The sequence below is a fragment of the Seriola dumerili genome, unplaced genomic scaffold, assembly GCF_002260705.1.
Source record: "Seriola dumerili isolate Sdu_G_001 unplaced genomic scaffold, Sdu_1.0 BDQW01000531.1, whole genome shotgun sequence".
Lineage (NCBI taxonomy): Eukaryota > Metazoa > Chordata > Actinopteri > Carangiformes > Carangidae > Seriola > Seriola dumerili.
In genome coordinates, this window is record NW_019174786.1 from 654,936 (window position 1) to 668,695 (window position 13,760).

Genomic DNA, 13,760 nt, shown 5'->3' on the forward strand with positions numbered 1-13,760 from the left:
AAAAATTCTTAGTGTTTTAACAGTAATTACCCTTGATCTGTGACTCAAACTATGTTGTGTTGGGTCCTTGAATTTGATGTTTAAGAAGGTGTGGGAGCCCTGTTCATGAAACCTCTTTTTTATTTTTCATTAATCATCCATATTTCATGTTTATCCATTTGGTTTGAATTTTGTTCAAATACATTTTTACAGAAACCTAGGTTTCATAGTGATGTTGGCTTTTGGGCAAAAGCTGCAGATGTTTAGTGGCTAGATTAAATTGCCACTTGAGTCGCCTATCTGTCCTAGTGTATCAACCAATCAGCCAGGGCCGCTGTTATAGATAAACTGGTTTTATTGAGCACCGCTACCAGGAGCAATCCCAGAGTTCAGAGGGACAGAAACTCACAACAGGAAACTCCTTCCACTCTGGGTCTTCAGTCAGTCACCTTTCCAACTAATGGATAAGCTGGCTGTGGGATTTGTGGGCTTTGTGGCGATGTGCCGATCTCTCCTCATGCTGAGCAGATGGATTTTGGCGTGTGTGTGTGTGTGTGTGTGTGTGTGTGTGTGTGTGTGTTTGAGGTTGCATCGTAAATGGAGATAATTTAGTAGTCTGTGCATCTGTTTGTGTGTGCACTCAAGCCCAGGATGCTTTCGAATGTGCATAAAGACATGCATGTGTATTTGTATGTTCTCCGTGATTAGTCATTAAATTGGTTCGGTGTGATTAAATTATCCCTCACCAGCACAGTCATTCAGTCGTCCCCATCTGTTTAACAAGGCATTACTCCTGTGAGACTCGCTCTGTATCTCTGCGGGCCAGATTTACGTTGATGAAAGCACAGGGCAAATTTGCAGTGCGCCTTTCATTCAATTTGCGCTCACAAACTGTGTGTAATTAGTGCCAGATGCACTGATGTAGCCATCTAAATCAGTTTATATTTATTAATAATATTGATTTGGCCAATTCTATTTATACAGTATTGAAAGTAGACCATTGTGTGTGGTCTACCATGAATTTAGGGGTGCATGCACAGCTATAATGCTAGGTCAGGAGGACAATACCAGTAATACACACCCAGGTTCTATGGACCTGCTCATGTAGACCCTTTATTCAGTCATGGATCTGGCTCCTGGTGTCAACCTGACAGGCTAAAACAGTAGCTCATTTCAAAATCAGCCCCTGCGACGACCATCTAGGTGCATTTTGAAAGTCCAGTCCAGGTTCATTTAGGTGGTCGAAATAAGATAGAGATGCTGCATAGATTTAGAAAGACTTTAAATCATTTACAGAAAAACCACAGTGTAACATTGAGAAACTGTGTTTGGACTGAACTTTCCTAAGGAGAGAAATAATCCTGTGCAAATGCATATTGAATATACAGTAATTAAAAATTGTTGGACCAGGGGGCCCATGGTTCAGGTGAGAGTTGGCGGTTTCATCCCCAGCTCCTGTAGGCTGAGGTTGCATCAAGAAGGATATCTGGTGTAAAAACCTATGCCACAATCAAATATACAGATGGTGATCTGCTGTGGCGACTTCTCATGGGAACAGCCGAAAAGGCATCAACAACAACAAACACTGTTGGACCAGCAGGAGCTACTCATTTCAGCACACTGGTAAAATCCTGCCCTTTCACAATAATTACTTTCGGTGATTGTTCAGTTATCTGCATCTTAGCTGCAAATGAATTAGCCCTAACCAAACCATCACAAGTATTTCAACCAATGCTAATCTAAAACCATGAATTCCTGGGTCAGCTTTGCTAACAGGTGCTTTCACAACAAGCGTCATTGTCAGGCTCTTGTGGGGTCTGAGCAGACCCACTGAAGGACCAATAGGAAAAGGATCAGGCTATTGTCTGTCCTTATTAGAAGATGAGGGGGGCATTAAAGAATACAAACAGCGGGTTGTTATTGGAGAATAAGGAATGTTGCTGGGTAGTTGAAAGACAACATGGAAACACATCTGCATGATGAAGTGGCCCATTCAGAGTCAATGAGGCCATGAGGGGAAAACCCAAGCATGTGTGTTGGTGTGTTTGGCAGTCATTGGCCCAGGCATATTTTCAAGCAATGTGTGTGTGTATTGTGTATTGTGTCTGACAGTCTAGGAATATTTATGCTGTGTGTTTTTGTATGTGTGCAACAGAGGGTGATACACAAGTATTTGTGTCAGCTCTGTATAATTTACACACCTTGATATAATTAGGGGAGGAACAATAACATCAGCTGCCATTTAATGGAGTCCGTCCTGTGCAAGTGCTCATGTGTATCTGTTTATGCCTGCCTGTTTGTGTGTGTGTCTGTGCATGTTGATGTGCCATACTCACAGTGTGACTGCCTGCTTACTCTTTGTGTTTGATGTCTGTACTGTTTGTGCTCCTCTACTTGTATGTTTGTAAGAATAAATGAAATACAAGGATGTGAGTGTGACTGACTCCCACGGTGTCCACTAATGAACTGGTGCTCCGTTCCTCATGACACAGTAAGGGTGATAATGACTTACCCGGCACACAGAGCAGGAGGTATGTGTGTGTGCATGTGGCTTCTATATGTACTTATTGTTTTTGTGTCTTCCTGTGAGTGATTGTGCAAATACAGTACGTGTGCTGTCGTCACTTGTCTTATCTGACATGTAGCTTCTTGATGTCAGAGTTGGGGAGGGTATGCAGTGGCTGCATTTGTCCAGTGAGTCATGCCATTGTTGGAATTGCTGTGATAGCACCTTGATTATTATTATTATCATCATCATCATCATCATCAGTTGGTAGTTACATTTTTGTTCAGGATATACAGAAGATGTAGTAGTGATAATCTAATTGCAGTATATTTATATGTGTCTGTCCGTGTAATAGCTTCATTATTGATTACTAGCCTTGTTCATGTTGCTCTGTCAAACCTGTCCTCTTTAGCAGGTGCCTGCAGACAGGAGGGTGATTAGTGTAATGTGGTGAAACCTGGTTTGACCTCCACACCAGCTCCTTCTCATTCTCTCTCTCTCCCTTCAGCTCCACGCCGCCAAGTTTTGGTTCATTTCAACATTTTTTTTCTACCCGCAACACAACATCCACATTTTTCATACACTCCACACACCACTGATGCGACTCACCTTCACATGCTATGGTCATCTCTTGTAAATAGTTATTTTGGTTTCCTTATAAATAAAACACTTATTTGATATTTTAACCTGACTTATGTCGCCCCTCCTTGTCTCAAACGTTGAGCTGGTTTGTTACAATGTTGTGTGTGTGTTTGAGAATGACAGGCATTGATTATTTGCGTGCGTGTGTGTGTGTGTGTGTGTGTGTACATGGAGGTTTTCATGCATATTATTGACCAGTGTTGGGGAGAGGGTTTGTATGTGTGTGTGTTTTAAAGTGTACAGTCAGCAGGGAGCAGAGCAAACTGACCTGGACAACTTTAATATCTTTTACAATTTCTCATTCATCTTTTCTCTGTCAGACTGCAGTGACGCACGCTGTAGTCCCTCTGCATCTCTCCTATTTAATTCTTTGACTCTCTTTTCCTTTGTTTTCTCTTTTTGTCTCTTGATCCTCGTCCCTCTATTTTTCCCGCCTTTCCATCTCTTCGCTTGTCTTTTCCTTTCTTCTTGTCTCTCTCATTTCACATGCTCACGTCTGACTTTGACTTTAAAAGCATCTGAGGGTTTTGATTACATATGAGAACACAGGGCACCAGTCACTTTTGCATAACAATAATCAACAAAAGGTATTAACAACAATTAGATAGTTGGCTCCTAAATGGACTGTTTGTGCTTCGCTACATCCTCTTCACAAACCATTATATTCAATAACCCATTCAATAACCCAATCTGACTTTGGATCAGTTTGACACAGCTTGGACTAGAGCATCCTAGCTGGTCTTTGTATTTGCATTAGTTGTTTTTGCTGCACAGCATGCTGTGTGTATTTTTGTGTCTACATGGTGTTGCCATAGCAGAGAAATGCGTGTGCATGTTAAAGAAAGAGATCTGACTGTACCCTGGGAAAATGAGTATCTAGTGTGCTGACAGACTGTCAGGCGATTCAGTGTGCTCTGTATACTATATGTATGAGTGTGTGTGTGTGTGTGTGTGCCGAATCGTGATTTATGCTGCCGTCACTGCAACACTGCATGATAGGAAGCTGAACATTCACAACTGACATGCTGAATCACCTGTCACATCACACACACACACACACACACACACACACACACACACACGTACGTTTGTAATTACCTGCACCCTTACCTGTTCCTGTTCACTTTGCCCTGAATACACACCACAGGTCACGTATCTCATGTACTGCTGTAGGAGTACTGTAACTGAACCTGTGTGTGTGTGTGTGTGTGTGTGTGTGTGTGTGTGTGTGTGCTTATTGCTACATAAGCGACTGGTGCCTTGTCCCTAATGTATTCTTTCCACTGTCCACACCCTGCCACTGCAGTCCTGTCTTTTCACATCCTCTCCTCTCCCTTCCTCCCTCCCTCCCTCTCTACCCCTCTCTCTCTCCCTCCCTCTGTGTCTCACCCTCTCCCTCTCTCCCCTGAATAATGAATGAGTGTTGGAAGCAGAGAGCTGTTTTCTCTCTCTGGATCACACACAACCCATGCACACTCTGTGGGGTCAAACCAACCACATACACACTTGGATTGTGACCATGATGGGAGACACTTTTGTAATTGTGTTTGTGTGTGTGTGTGTTTCTGTGTTTCCGTGTTTCCATGTCCTTTGCTTCACCTGCCCCCTTCTCCATGTTAACCAATGTTGTGTGTATCTGTGTGTGTTCATGTGTACACACTACACATACATTAACGTGTCTTGCATGTCCTTGATGATAACCTTTAACAGTGAGACATCCTCCTGATACACACACCCACACCTTGTGCTGTTTGTGTGTGTGTGTGTGTGTGTGTGTGTGTGTGTGTGTGTGTGTGTGTGTGTGTGTGTGTGTGTGTGTGTGTGTGTGTGTGTGTGTGTGTGTGTGTGTGTGTGTGTGTGTTAAAAGGGTGGTTACAGTGGGATTAACGGGGATTAAAATGGAACTGCTGAGTCTGAATCTGTTTTTCGCTTCTCCCCATCAAATGCTGTGCTTTGTGTGTGTGTGTGTGTGTGTGTGTGTACACGTGTGCTTGTGAGCCTTATCACATTCCCATTTTTCCTCCTTCAGGCAGAACAAAACTGCATACATGTAATTTTGTTTGTGTGTGTCTATATCAGCAGCATCTTAGATTACTCTGTGGGTCGATGCAGGGTGGGCCAAGAGCCCAGCGAGCATCAGGCTGTTCCTATTTTAAGACGTGTGTCTGAAAACTTAAAAGATCTGTATTGGCCGTAGTCTCAGGATGGCTTTCTATTTCTCTTAATCTCAGCCAAGCAAAGCAGCCAGCGCCATGTAAATGCTACACAGGGTCTCTGCTTGTCATGGAATATTTGGGAAAATTCAGGACAGCAGACAGCAGACCAGAATTTGGTGATTCCACTGTATTAAAGTGTAATTATGAGGGAACTCTTTAACCTTTACATCTAATTTAAAACCCTTACATTTATGTCTTTACACAGTGGTTTGTAGTTGTTTGGTTCAGAAAGCAAGTCTGAGTTAAAAAGCAACATTTTGCAGACAGCAATACACTGTTTAGGTCTTCAAATTACAAGGGAATATCATGTTAGAGTCTCAAAAGGTCATTAATAATTCGGATCAACATTGAAAAGTCCATAATTAAAATTTATTTTGTAGTAGTTTAAATTACAAATAAAAAGTGGTTGCCCTAGAAAACATAATAAAATATCCTTTGAACACTATATGAGGAAATAGATGCAACATACACTACATTTGTGTTGATATGAAAGGGAGTAATATTTAGGCTGAGAAATTTCTTACGCAGTGTCTTCTGTGGCTCTGAAGGAGCTCTGTATAGTCTGAGAAAATAACCCCGATGATGTCATCATGATGGATTATCTCAGCCTGGGTATTGAGACAATAGATTTTTAGAATAAAGACTGTGTTACAAACTGAAGGTGTGGATTTTGAGAAGAATTGGAGGTGGGCATTCACAAGGCAAGGATGATCATTGAAAATTGTATCATGTGTTTTTGCAACTTGAACTATATTCAGCCTCTTCTGCTTTGATTTGTGATTTTCACTCTTATAAATCCATCAGCTTTATGGGAGGGTGATACTAAATTGCTGGAGTACCCCTCTCCAGTATCACATAGCGTCTGTAACATTTAATATGAGAAATTGCATGCAGTACTTGTAGACGCTCCCAACAGTCTTTTTTTTTTGGTGGAGCAGAATGAAATTGTTCTGATTTAACACACACGAATACACCCGACTGAGGGTGACCTCTACACCTCCATTTTTTCTTTTTTATCCCTTCCCTTCATTACAGCCTCAGAGGAGCATGCTGGGAGCGGCTGTAGATATATGCAGCTGACCTTTCTCACTTGTGTAGAGCTGGATTACAGTTTCTACAGTTGGGGAATAATTTATCTGTCCAACTATGTGTAACTACACACTGCACAGAGATGTAGTTCCCTCCAGCTGGTTTACAAACTGTGTGTTCTCCCAAACTAGAACTTCCAGGCCCTGCCAAGACAACCACTTCAAATCACCAAGAAGCAGTATATCAAAGGTAAGATGCATCATTAACACACACAGACACACACACACACACACACACACACACCCACACACACCCCTCCCACATAGTCTGGAGAATGAAGGAGACAGTGATAAATGTCGATGTGTGTTTGTGTGTGTGAGGAGATGTTTCTCTGGGCATACAGAAACTGATGAGCAGGGAGCCAGTAAAGAGGGTTTATGAGGATGGTAAAACTCTGCAGCAGCAAAGGGCCAGTCACTAAAAAGTGTCTCCTTTGTGTTTGTGTTTGTCTGCTCTCTCTCATGTTTAACTTGTTCGTATATTCCTCCAAGTTGCGTTGCATCTACTTGATTTTAGGATGATAATATATATATATTAAAAAAAAAGAAAGAAAAGCTGTACCTGGATATGCAAGTTCAAAAAATTAAACATTTTTCATTTTTCCAATTTTGTCTGCAGCCTAAAAAATGCTTAGATATGACAATGAAACTGAAAGCTGGATTAAAAGAGATTAAATGGGACATATTGTGTTTTAAAATGGACCTGGAAGTTGTTTCTCTGTTCCCCCTGGTGTAAGCTTATGCTGGTTTGATGAGGACAGAAAAAGATGGTGCGCTGTGAATTAACAAGTCCCATGATTCATTGTGAGAACGGCCCTTGTTTAGTGTGTACCGTGTTACAGAGCCAGTTGAAATGTCTGAGAAAATGAGCTGCTGTGCTTAGCTGATCATGTATGCAACATAGAGCACCAAGCCCATCTTTCAATCTTTCAACTGCACTGTAGCATCTCTGTTTACTTTCATGAGCAGAATGTCTTTCCCGAGACAGCTCGGGGAGAACATTATCCATATATACACAAGCATCAAACTAGCACCATTAGATTTGATTATTTTTCCTTTTGTACCTTCTCTGTTCTCAACCTCTGAGTCAACAAACAAAAGACTGCTGCAACTTTATCCTCTGGTAAAAGTTTTAATTACCTCGCCTTGCCCTTGTTGCACACAGTCATCATTTGATAAAAAGTGCCACTCCAACACTTTGGGAAAACAGCCTGACTCTTCATTTTGTGTGACAGCTGCTTGAGAGCGCCACAGCAGTTATATTAGGATAGAATTATATTGCATGACAGAATTTAGCTAAAATAACATGCTCTGCCTTGACCACACTGTTTTGAAAGTTTGGTGACGTTAAATCAATATTTCTTAAAGTTTATATTGATTTCCATTGACATATTGCCTATTTTGCCTGTATTCTTTGTTGAAGGAAAATCAATTGCCTCACAGAGACATTCTATTTCAGTAGAATTACTTTTCTACACGAATCCCGCACATTAGGTTTTGTAAATAAAAATTACATAAATGCTGGCCAGTGCTCATTCTGTATGTAATGGAGAAGATAGCCTGCAGGCCAAATTATTTCAGATAGACCAAGATAAATCCCTGACTGCACTTTAATCTCAGCTGAAGTTGACGTGCCACTTATCCATCCACCGAACTCTTTGTCCATCCAGCTATGATGTCATGTTTTTGTGTCATTACCCAGACAGCATTTGATAAACGATCAGCTCCTAATTAAGGATGGCTTGTTGTGGTTTTGTGAAATTAAGTCTTATCTGGAGTGCTTCACTTATTACTTTCCTGCTCCAGAGGTGCTGGATTAGCCTGGCAGACAGTGTTTCCCAAACACAGGGAAAAAAAGCAAAATTTCTCCATTTGTGAATGAATAAAACATCAAAACAAGTCCATCCATCTGTTGGCACGGCCAGTCCACATTGACTCAGCTGTCAGTCATGGCTAGTGCGGCCACACTCAGCTTTATAGCTCTATTTCTGTCCCCCGCTCTCTCACTGTTTCTATCTTTCTTTCGCTCTCTCTCTCTCTCTCTGTTTGAGTGATTCATAGGTGCTAACATCAGCACCTCTGCTCTTCACTCTCTCAGATTCCCAAAGCCCCTTGTCATCAAATCTTCTTCAGTCCCTGCTGCAGCCCTCATATCATCCCTTCTTTCCCTGGAGCAGCATCCCTCTCTCTATCCCTCTGTCATCCGCATATCGGTTATCCTCTTTTGCCTTCAGGGGAGAGTTTGCAGCCTTAATCACATCTGATTACGGTGCCCCTGTTTGTATATGTGTGCACTGCTGAAGTGGTATTTCCACTATGCTGACATAGGATGTGATGGTTCATTGTTATGGATCCCATCATTGCAGAGTGCAGTGATAGTCTGATCCTGATTGGATTTGGATTGGCCTCTAAATGAGGCGTTGCGTCTTCAGAATTTAACTCCTCATTAAGTCAGATGTCAGCGTTAACTGTCTTTATTGCTCCACTAAGTCCCCAGCCGCCGCTCACTGTCTGCGTTTCTCTGAGTCTCCCTGTGTTGCTCTCTGTCAACCACACAAACAGATTGTTAGAAATAAATCACTTTGTTATGATACATCCGGTCAGTAAATTTGTTTTGTAATGTGCTGTGAAAGACATCCGTGTGTTATATGCTGAGATGCTGCTTATTTTATGCAAGGTAGGTTTAATTTGAGTTCTGTGCGGCATGGCTCACAACCAGCATTTCTAATAACAAAGCTGAGAAGTGACAGGCCATGGCACAATTAAAAATGCATTTCTGATCAGCTAAGTGTTTGTGTGTGGTTTCCAGTGTATTGTAACGCATGGCACACAAGTTGCTATTATTTACTGAATAATGTACATGAGGGTTTTTAAGGAGGTTATTTTTAACCTCATTTATAGGTAAGATACTTTTGCCTGAATTTTTTTTAGCTTTTTATGTAACCTTGGTTGAATCTGTGTTAACTTCAGTTTCATTTAGGACTGCATTGATTGAAACCAGATAATGTGAAGCATTTGCTTAAAAACTGACTAAAACAATTACCAAAATATTTGTAGATTATTTATCTGTTGACACTAATTATTTAATTGGCTAATTGTTTTCGCTCTAATTTCATTTCATCATTGTGATAATTACTGTATATACTGTATTTTGAAAGTTTGGGGTCTGTGTTTGGTCCCACAGGAAAGGAGGAGGAGGTTATGACTGTTCACCCTCGAGCCATGTTCATCCCTCAGAAGGGCTGGACCTTCCTTGCTGCAGGTAGAACAATACATAAACACTCTCTCTCTCTCTCTCTCTATATATATATATATATATCTTTAACCTCATTGGACATAAAGTGAGGGGTACATTTACATGTAATATCTGAATATTTTAGAGGCATGTTGTTTATTTCATTTTACTCTTGTCTATACATTTCCCTTTGCATAAATGTGTAGTTTTTTTGTAAATGTTTGAATGTGTTGTAAATGATATACATTTTTTTTTCATGTTTAAAAAAAGTTATCAAAGGATTGGTAATAACAGACAGCTGTTCATCGTTCTTACATTAGCATGCAGCTAACGAGTAAAGGCCACACTCGTAGACTTTAATCACTCACATGTTTTGACACAAATTAATTTTTACTCTTGATTCAGCAGCTGCTCAGGCATGTCATTGCATTCACCGTTGACCCAGCCATTAGCAAAACCTAAGGGAGCGGAAAAGTTCCTGCTCTGCAGTTACAGCAACATTAGTTCTGCTTTTATGGTTCAGCTTCATGGACAAAGTGTGTGAGCATCTGTTGACGGCAGTCCATATGAAAACTGGATTTGTGAGCCAAACACAAGACATCTCAAAAAATTCCTTTAGGTTCTGTCCTGCTGTGTTTTGGTCCTTGCATGTGCAGTCTCTAATCAGCATAACTGTTTGTCTATTTGAGTTGTAACTTAGTGTAACTTAAAAACTCTTATGTTGACACGACCTCAGCTGGCATCATAAGGTCACTTCGGGGTGTAACTCTGGTCCATGCTGTGCGGGCAGTCAGGGCAGAGCTGGGACACTGTCAGCTTCGGAGAGCTTTGTGGGGAACGCCGGGTGTCTGCTGGCTGTGACAGTGTGTCGCGCACTTACATAACCAGACAGATAAACCAGGGTTAGCAGGAGGACAGCAGCAGCAGGATAAGAGTGAGGATCCCACATATACACAAAACATGGCAGCGATTCACAAACACACACACACACACCATCAGGCCAACACATGCCCACACACACACACACAAACACACATGCACTTAGAGGCAAGGTTGCTATGGAAACAACCCCTCCTAGGGAGCCCTCACCCTGTCATGTCCTCCGATGTCCTTCCCAAACTGGAACAACTGCTGTGTGTGTGTGTGTGTGTGTGTGTGTGTGTGTGTGTGTGTGTGTGTGTGTGTGTGTGTGTGTGTGTGTGTGTGTGTGTGTGTGTCTCAACCACAATCACTTTCCGGTATCACTTGAAAAAGTTCAACTGAGAGGCATGTCAGAAGGTATTATGTATCAGATTTTTACTTTGCTGTCTGCGAAAGCATTTTGTGCGTGTGTGGGTACGATGCAGATTTGGTCTTGAGTGCGTGTTGTGTTTATGTATTGATCCCAACCTCAGCAGAATCCACCTCGAGTCTGTTTTACCAAAGATAAAACTAACTACTCTCTATGGTACATTTTGTTTTTTTGGGAATTTGGAATGAACATCTTTCCTGTCCTCAAGCAACCTGTGTGTGTGTGTGTGTGTGTGTGTGTGTTAGTTTGTTTATATTTTCAAAATTTTATATTTTCTGTTGGGAGATTTCTGCTGGTGTGTGGGGGCTGGAGCAGAGAGAGGAGAGGAAGAGGCTAGCCAAAACGAGAACAAAGGCAGACTTAATTCCCTCATCAACCCTGTTAGTCCTGTTAAAAAAAATGTGGCTCAATTGGTTTTAGTTCAGATTTTCAGTTTTACTTCTTTTAGTACATAGATCATTCTTTTCAATCAGCTTTTCAGTAACACAAATGAAACAGGATGATGTTAGCTGAGGTTGAAGGTAAACTAAAATGTTAACAGCAGTTGCATGATGCACTTTGTTATCTCGTCATTTTAGAGAAGTAATTTAAGAAGTAATTTTTTTTTTTTCCATTGGCAGATATCTCATTCATTTTAATGCAGCAGACATGAGCTAATGTGTTTCAGGCTACTGGCCTTAAACAGCATTATGGTTGGTTCACTGTTTGTTTGTCCACTGTGTGTGTATGCATATTAAATAGCCCACTAACTGATCTGTCCTCAGGAGTCGCAGCTTTTATGTGCAGAACTGTGTAAAATGATAATTAAAAAATTAAAAGTGACTCATCAAACATATTTCTTACTGTTCCACATATTAAAGGTACCCTGTGGAGTTTTTTTGTAAACAAACAAAAGTTATGTTTACATCCAGTGTTTCACTAAAACACGCTGTGTGTATCCTTGAGGTCTAACAAACATATTGAACAGATTTCCTCCCTCATAAAACATTTAAAAAGTTGAATTCTTTTACGATCTTAAATTGTGGAATATTTACCTGTGTTTGATAGCTTGCAGTCTTCTTCTTCCTAGCCTTTGTTGGTGCATTGCTACGTCATCTTTTGTAAACGTGCACAATACAAAAAAAACGGGAGCCACTGCACTACTGCTGCTAGAGGTCTAAAGCTCCACAAGGAACGTACAGTTCATGGGTGTTGAAAAAATCCATTGTTAAATAGTAAAAAGGACAATTCAAGGTTGGGGTCATCACTTCCTTTTGTAATCTGGTAGTTTTAGAGAAGATGACCTTTACTGAGATTGAGAATAGCGACTGTTTTCTTGGGATAAATCCCGATTTAATTTTGAAAAGTGGTCAAGTTCCTCCTCTAGTCCTTCTAGGTTTTAGTTATTTGATACAGAGTACATGTGGGATACTTTTCCTCCTCAGTAGACTTTAACTTTCGCAATCCAGTTCAACCTACAGTGGCGAAAGTGGTCTTAGATTTTGGACCCCACTTTATGTGTCATTATGTTTCTCTATGCGCTGGTTGATTCATTCTTCCTGGAAGCTTCTTTAGACCAACCACAACCCACAAGGGACATTTCATATTCTCAATGAGCAGGTTTTAGTTGAGCTCTTAAGCTTTTATCCATAACCTTCATGCTCTATTCTGTACTGCAAAGCATCACTGAGGGCTGCTCAGGGTAGTGTGGGTGGTGGCATTAAAAATGTATGAGACATGGCTTAATCCTGTCAATATCTTAGTACACTGTCCAAGGAACTGCAGGAGCTAATACCTACTTATTTATTGTTTTTAACATCTGCAGTCTGAAGCAATACAGGCCTCTACGTTGAACATGAATGTTGCATAGAAATTTAAAGTAGGAAAGTCATTATTCATTATGTCAAATTAAACACTGCAAAAGAAAAAAGTGCATTCTGCATTTATAAAGTGATTTATTAGAGCTACGAATGATTATTATTCATCAATTATCATTATTGTCAGTAGAATAATTTTGTTAATAATGATAAACACCCATCATTAAGTTAGCAGAGCCCAAAGTGATGATCGTTCATTATTTTGTTTTAGTTTTACAAGTGCTACAGATATTCAAATTAATATTATTAAAGCTGTCAATGATTAATTTTCTGTCAATCATCGGCATTGCTTTAGCATTAGCTTCAATACCACACATTGTATGTTTTTGATTGATAAAGGAATTAAATTGTTTAAGGAATTAAAATCAGTGGAAACCAATAGTGAATATTATATTAATTGATAGTTAACATACTAATAAATCTGACCTGATCTAGCATCTAAAAACTATTTTAGTTATATGGCATTCAACTGCTCTAATTTTAGGGTCAGTCTATAGAGAGCTTACTGTAGGAAGGAGTTATTCCTGTACAGATCAATACAAGGATTCTTGATTGTGGCGTTTTTATCACAGAGGCAGGCTGTGGCACACACACAGAACACACACACACACACACACACACACACACACACACAGAACACACACGTACACACATACAGTTCACATATACTAGATTAAAATCTCTACACTAATGTGTGGTCTCTGTTTCATACACACACATGAATCCATCCCAATATTCTCCCTTCCTCTCCACGTCTGTCATACACAATATGCATGAAGGAAAACACTCGCTTTCACACTCTCTCACTCTCACACACAGAGACACACACACACACACACACAGAAATCCTGGTCAGCAATATGTTTCTGAGGCTGCCGGCTATGCTTGGAGGAAATGTGATCAGGCTCATAAAACATTGATGGGATGATATCTTTAGAAACTCCCTT

The 13,760-nt window shown here is 40.5% G+C and overlaps 1 protein-coding gene across 1 annotated transcript in view; it reads left to right on the forward strand.

Annotated features, from left to right (window-relative positions):
* poln (DNA polymerase nu) overlaps positions 1 to 13,760 on the forward strand; it is a 44,387-nt gene that overhangs the window by 13,457 nt on the left and 17,170 nt on the right. Inside the window, exons 13-14 of the mRNA XM_022764111.1 lie at positions 6,564 to 6,621; positions 9,616 to 9,693. Coding sequence (XP_022619832.1) covers positions 6,564 to 6,621; positions 9,616 to 9,693 — 136 coding nt within the window. The remainder of the gene's footprint in view (positions 1 to 6,563; positions 6,622 to 9,615; positions 9,694 to 13,760) is intronic.